Genomic DNA, 7,381 nt, shown 5'->3' on the forward strand with positions numbered 1-7,381 from the left:
TGCAGCTACCTTTATCTCTCCCTAGCTGAACACTGTAATGCCATCTGAATAAAGCACTATTTGTCTTCATTAGAGCTGTATAAGGGACAGAACTGTAATGCCCCCTGTATGTACACCACCACCTCTCCTTAGCTGTCCCCGCCGCTTGGGGCTGCCTGCCTCCCTGTCTAGTACATCCACACACACAGTACATGTCGTTGGTTTTACAGGCCCTCGCTTATTATTCACTGTTGGGTTATCTCTTGACAGATATGCAATGGAATGTAAATTCCCTCCCTTGTTAGGGTGTTTGGGAGGTTGTGTACATGCCATTCGGTTAATCACTCATCCTAGCCGCTCGTCCCCCCTTCTCCCTCAGGCGTTGACTTTGTGATGGATGAGACGGGGGGTTGAGGAGTGAGGAAGATCCATTCAAGTTTGGCCATATGAAGAGAGCCTCTGTGTGAAAGAGGTTGGTGTGTGGTGGGGGATAGTGTACGGTGAGGGGTTGTGTGTGTGTGTGTACAGGTACACACTTGTATGTATGTATGTGTGTGTGTTCATGTTCAATATGCACACCACACACACTAATACATCCAGACATTGAACAGGCAGCCATTGGAAATCTGAGTAGTGCCTCATTGTTTCTGGCTAGAGAGCCAGTGTTACTTCATCTGTAGACCCTGTGTTGCTGGCTGCTAAACGCCATTAAGTTGGCTGCTAGCCAGCGTAACCCAGTGAACTTACTGCAGGCGAGATAACAGGAGATGCTGTCAGAGCCCTGAGGCAGGTCCTGAGGAGCAACACACACCGCTTTATGGGTTTTTAATGACTCTTCAAGGACTTAATGACCCAGAGAAATCTGAAGCACAAAACTCTTCTATTCTTAAGTAAATAATTGAATCAGTTTCATTCCAGTAGTGATTATTGCAGTGTGTTTAAAGAGGAGTTAACAGACTGGTTGGTGAGCCTGGTCCATGCCCTGGCCACATGGTTCTCTCTGTCTCTCTCGCTCTCTCTCTCTCTCTCTGTGATGGCCTGTCACTCCACAGTGCTTCATCCCCACCGGTCTGGCCTCCCCTCCGCTGCTCCAATGCTGATAACCTCCCTGACAGGCCTCTTTCATGAGCCTCAAATGTCTCCGCTGCCTTTGAACGTGCATCACGCTGCCTGTTGTTATCTTCCCTCACACACGTTGGCCACCCACCCCAGCCCTAACCCCCACCTTCTCTCCCCCTGCACAGAGCGGGCGCTCTGCCAGCCTGACCGTAGCTCTTCTCTGCCCTGGGAGCCCCGCTGTGTGGCCAGCTGTGAGGCTAGGCAGAACGGGCACACTGTCATCTCCCCTCAATCACTCTCTTGCTCACCTCCACTTTCATATTTAATAGGAACAGATTCTCTTCACTACAGATAAGTGTTGGGAGAGAGGGATAGAGAGAGGTGGATGGTGATGCGATGGATACAACGTGCATTTCCTATGAGGTGGCATTTGGCGATTTCTTCCACAATCAGCCGTGAACTACTCGTTTCTGGTGATGGTGATATGAGAGCATCTGCAAAAGCAATTTTTGTTTTTCTGAGCTCTCCTCCAGCTCCTAATAAACGCCATAAACATTGCAATCTACTAACTTATTTTGAATATGCATGCAATTAGCAGGGCAAATTAAGCAGAACTAAATGAAATGGCACAAGTGGGCCAGTGATTTATGTGGCATCGCTGTTTACACTGATGAAGTAGCGCTGCCTAATTAAAAGAACAAGGTAAACAAATACCTCTTGTAGAGACCTCTAAAAAAAAAAATATCTGGAGTTTTTATGGAATGTCTGTCTCTCTCTCTCTCACTCTCTTCGTCATCAGTATAGACTGGCACAAGACAGAACACTCCAGATGACACAGTACCAGAATGTCACGTCACAGGAGGCTATGTCATTGTGTCTTCCTGTTCCTGTCATCTCCATTATATTCTAAGAGTCCAACAAGTTCTGGCTCTGGCCAATGTTCAGTCAGTTGGATGTTTGAAGCTTTGTAGATTTAGAATGGGATTGTGCCCAACAGGATAACTGTTATATATATTTTTTACTTTAGTATATACTGCAATTCAGTTGCCTTGTGGTTAGTGTCCGCCCTGAGATTGGAAGGTTGGGAGTTTGATCCCTGACCGAATGAAATCCAAAACTGTAAAAATTGGACCCGATGCGTCTCTGCTTGATACTCAGCATTAAGGAGATAGATTGGGGGTAAGGCCATGCGATAGACTAGTGTCCTGTCCAGGGGGTGTACTTGTCCATCAAGCTGCCTCACGCTCCTGCTCCTATGAGCCATTATGACTCGCACATGCCAAGGCTTGTGCAAGGATACTTGCTATATACTACAGTGTTTAATTTGCATATACCCTGCTCATTCCCCTCCCCCATATCCCAATTTCTGCAACCAATAAGTGAGAAAAGTACATGCCAACTATAGACCATATATTGTGTTCTCTACACGTTACAGAAAAGAGCAGAAGCTTGAACTATTCGTTCAGACCTCAGTACTACCTACCTACAGTTTATGGAACATTTGCTCTTTTAGTATTTCTCCAGTAGGTTTCCTCAAGGAGAAAGACTCCACTTCTATGTCAAAGATAATAAAACAAAAACAATATAGTAAATAATACAGTAATGTCCACAAAAACACTACAGTAAATACTACAGTTTACAACAATCTTCAAAAACACTACATGAATTACTATAGTATGTACTACAGTTTTCTTTTACTACAGTATTTATACTATAGTTAATTGTACTATAGTTAACTACAGTATACAGTTAACTATAGTACTGTAGTGTTTTTGCTGACATTAGTCCGCAAAAACACTACCATGATGTCTGCAAAAACACTACAGTGAATACTACAGTAAAGTCAGCAAAAAGACTACAGTGAATACTATAGTATTTACAGTGCATTCGGAAAGTATTCAGACCATTGACTTTTTCCACATTTTGTTACGTTACAGCCTTATTCTAAAATGTATTAAATAAAAATTTTCCCTCATCAATCTACACACAATACCCCATAATGACAAAGTGAAAACAGGTTTTTAGAAATGTTTGTACATTTATTAATAATAAAAAACAGATACATTATTTACTTAAGTATTCAGACCCTTTGCTATGAGACTCGAAATTGAGCTCAGGTGCATCCTGTTTCCATTGATTATCCTTGAGCTGTTTCTACAACTTGATTGGAGTCCACCTGTGGTAAATTAAATTGGTTGGACATTATTTGGAAAGGCACACACCTGTCTATATAAGGTCCCACAGTTGAAGGACAACCATCTTTGCAGCACTCCACCAATCAAGCCTTTATGGTAGCGTGGCCAGACGGAAGCCACTCCTCAGTAAAAGGCACATGACAGCCCGCTTGGAGTTTGCCAAAAGGCACCTAAAGACTCTCAGACCATGAGAAACATGATTCTCTGGTCTGATGAAACCAAGATTGAACTCTTTGGCCTGAATGCCAAGCGTCATGTCTGGAGGAAACCTTGTACCAACCCTACAGTGAAGCATGGTGGTGGCAGCATCATGCTGTGGGGATGTTTTTCAGCGGCAGGGACTGGGAGACTAGTCAGGATTGAGGAAAAGATGAATGGAGCAAAGTACAGAGAGATCCTTGATGAAAACCTGCTCCAGAGCGCTCAGGACCTCAGACTGGGGCGAAGGTTCACCTTCCAACAGGACAACGACCCTAAGCACACAGCCAAGAGTGGCTTCGGGACAAGTCGGGACAAGTCTCTGAATGTCCTTGAGTGGCCCAGCCAGAGCCCAGACTTGAACCCGATCCAACATCTCTGGAGAGACCTGAAAATAGCTGTTCAGCGACGCTCCCCATCCAACCTGACAGAGCTTGAGAGGATCTGCAGAGAAGAATGGAAGAAACTCCCCAAATACAGGTGTGCCAAGCTAGTAGCGTCATACCCAAGAAGACTCAAGGCTGTAATTGCTGCCAAAGGTGCTTCAACAAAGTACTGAGTAAAGGGTCTGAATACTTATGTAAATGTAATATTTCAGTTTTTTATTTTTTAATAAATTTGCAAAATTTTCTGAAACCTGTTTTTGCTTTGTCATTAAGGGGTATTGTGTTTAGATTGATGAGGAAATAAAAACATTTAATCAATTTTAGAATAAGGCTGTAACGTAACAAAATGTGGATACTTTCCGAATGCACTGTATACCATAGCATACTATAGTATTTTTTCATGTGGGTCTGCTGCTTGCATCCAATATGCCCTCGAGACATCAACATTCGTCCTGACTGAGAGATAAAAAATTGGTAGAATGGACTGTATAGTTGGAGAGAGAGACTCTGTGAGAGACAGTGTAGGGCAGAGTACACCCTGGGGGTTTGGTAGAATCGGGTGAGCTGGGCTCTGTGTCTTCCTCCTAATGCTCAAGGCACCTCCACTGTCACTGAGTCCCACGGGATGTCCTACTGAGTGAGAGAACAACCTTCTACCAATGATTCACCTCTTCCCAAAGCAAAACACATGGATCACCGTGGGGACACGTCACTGGTGAGGCAGTGCCAACTAAAGGACCTGACGTCTGTCTGTGCCAGCCCAGTCATACACACAGACATTTCTATCTGGCACACAGTTTTGTGCAGTATGTGTGACTTGGATAGGCTGTGGATAGAGTGCAGACTCAAACTACAAAATGGCTCTGTGCATTCTCCGCTGTGTTTCAGCCTCTCTCATCACCTCAGCCTGACAAATGAGGATAAAGAATTGTCACCCTCTGCTCCCAGGCAGGTCACTTCACACAGTGTCTCAGAGCAACGTGTCGAGGCCTTAAGATGCACTCATCCATGCCGCAACATAACATCCAATCCAAGATTTATTCCGAAAAGGCCTTTGGGCTGACAGCAAATTGAAACAGGTTATAGGGTAAGGGAAAAATCAAACAACTGGAGGTTTGAAGACTGCCACTGTAATTCTGTCACTTGAATCAGTTTACCTTCCTTTTAGAAGTAGCTGTGTGACAGCTCACCTCATTATTGCACTGTGCATCTGAGCAGAGCTGAGCTAAGCTGAGACCGACCTGTAAGAATTGGCTTTTCATCCTCAGAGCAAGGCTGCATAACACCGCAATGCCTGCTACTCCCAAAACAATTACATGCTAACCTGGAATTTGAAATGAGAATTAGACTTATAATCGCTCAGCGGTGAGGGATCCCAAGGCAGGAAGTTAATATATTAGCTGCTAGAGCTCTAACCTCTGTCCTAACCCTATATCTCTGTCTCATTTGCCTTTGTCTGAGAACCAGGGATAACACTCTCTCCTATTGGCTGTCATAGTGAAAGGACACCATCCTTTGTGAGGATACCATTAAAGACACTTCATTCCGAGGACACAATTCATGGCGAGGACTCCTCATGTGAGCCCTTGTCATATCAACAGTCCTGCAGCCACATTACTCTCACCCTGCCACCACGGCACTAAGGCTGAGGTCTTTAATTGCTTGTCCAACTGAATATTCTCTGGTTTCCCTCTTCATCTGCTGAGCTGATTCCCCCCCTCCTCATCAGCATGTTCTGCACCCCAGCTATTTCCTGCAGGCCAGACCAAGGACATGTTCATAATGTGTCCGTTCAGCTCACAGAAGAAAAGCTAGTTTACCAGCCTATAAAACCTAGCGACAGCGAGGCGGCAGTCAACAAACTCCCAGCTTTTCTTTTTTCATCAGCAATGGAAATAACAGTCACTCCATTGCCTGAGGTGGGTGATTCTAAATGAATGGCTTACTTGGCATGAGGATACGAAAGGATATCTTGGAATAGGGGTTGAATGAGATGATGGTTTGATCGGAATGTTTTTGAGTTAGCCATTGTGTGATGTGTTCTTTTCTTCTTTCTACAATGCATCTTCCTGCTACTACTATTTTATGAGGGAAATTCAATGATGAAACATAACATCAGGACTCTATTCATTTATCCAGAGAACGATGGGACTTGACAGGCAACATGTCATTCCTGGCTGTAGAACTCCCTCCTGCACAGCCAGTCCGGTGCTCCATGTTTCTTTATTAGCCACTGCAGCAAACAGAACCGCAGCTCCCTGGTGGATAGGGAAATGCACTCCCCTTCTCATCCCCTTATTTATCGAGCCTCCTGTGCTATTAAACACGGGGGCCATTCCCGGTGAAAGATGGGACGGCGCACCAGCACTCGATATACTCTGGTAATACCCCCATCTGGACATGAGCGATACATTTACTGAGGGGCTAGGTCTGCCGGGTGCCCCCCACCATTACAAAGGATTCCACTGTGTTTGGCTCCAGTAGAGAATCTTGTATATTGCCCCTCTTATTATGAAGGCAGTTTCAGACTTTCTAACTCTGTTATGAGCCATACCAGAGCTTATGTTGTCCGTGAGGCTTTTCACACTAGCCAAGTCATGCTCAGGTCCACTCGGGTCTTTGATTTTGTGTTTTAAAAACCTCATTAGTAGCTCTCTTCAGCCACTATCCCTGCGAAATCCAGAGCGTAATTAATGACTCTGACCTGCAGTTGAAAATTCCCCTGGTTGACTCCTTGTAAAACATCAAAGAAACACGTAGAGGCAAAGTGGAGAGGTCGAAGAGCAGAGTCTGTCTCTCTCAGGTCAACTAATATTCCTTCCTTTTCAGTCCTGCTCTCTCCTGGTGTTCCCTGCTGTTCCATTGACTGTGCTGTGCTGTGCTATACTAACCTGACCTGTACCTGCATGGGATGCTACTGTCCTTCATTTCTCTTACTCTGTTCTCTTCTGTTTTCCCCTTTCCCCCTCATCTCTCTCTCTCTCTTTATCTCGATCTTTCTCTGCCTCTCTATGCCTATCTCTCTCTGCCTCGCTCTCGCGTTCTTTCTCTTATCGCTATCTCTCTGCCTCTACCTCTCTCTCTTCCCCTCCTTCCCTCTTGCTCCGTCCTGGTGACCTGGGCTGCCTGCAGTAGAGATTAAAGTGATCAAGGACCTGCCGTGGCCCCCTCCTGTCGGCCAGCTCAACCACAGTCCTCCCCTGGCCCTGCTGGAGGGGGTGGAGTCACCCCCCCGCTCTGCCCCCAGCCAGCCCAGCACTCCCCTGGACACACTGGCTGTGACCAGCACCACCATGGTGGGTCTTATTGTCCCTGTCCTGTCTGTCCATCCCAACACCATCGGAGACCCTCATCCAATGTCCCTCATCAACAATGTCTCCTTGCCTCTCTCTTGCCATCTCCATATCTAATTTCCATTGCTCATCTTCCTCTTCATCCTGTTCCCTGATAGGGTACTGTACTGGTGAACTGTCTGTTGAAGTTGAGAAATGACAAATTGCGTGGGTGACTACATACCATACAGTTGTAAGACAACATTCCATTCACTATGACAACATGTGAAAA

At 45.5% G+C, this 7,381-nt stretch overlaps 1 protein-coding gene across 1 annotated transcript in view; it reads left to right on the forward strand.

Annotated features, from left to right (window-relative positions):
* The window catches only part of LOC121582279 (SH2 domain-containing adapter protein D-like), a gene marked incomplete at its 3' end in the record, with an annotated part of 93,483 nt that extends 86,370 nt beyond the window's left edge, over positions 1-7,113 (forward strand). The window contains exon 5 of the mRNA XM_045216645.1: positions 6,950-7,113. Within this exon, the coding sequence (XP_045072580.1) occupies positions 6,950-7,113 (164 nt within the window). The remainder of the gene's footprint in view (positions 1-6,949) is intronic.
* Between the last annotated feature and the right edge of the window lie 268 nt (positions 7,114-7,381).

Source organism: Coregonus clupeaformis, unplaced genomic scaffold (assembly GCF_020615455.1).
Source record: "Coregonus clupeaformis isolate EN_2021a unplaced genomic scaffold, ASM2061545v1 scaf0765, whole genome shotgun sequence".
In the NCBI taxonomy this organism is placed as follows: domain Eukaryota; kingdom Metazoa; phylum Chordata; class Actinopteri; order Salmoniformes; family Salmonidae; genus Coregonus; species Coregonus clupeaformis.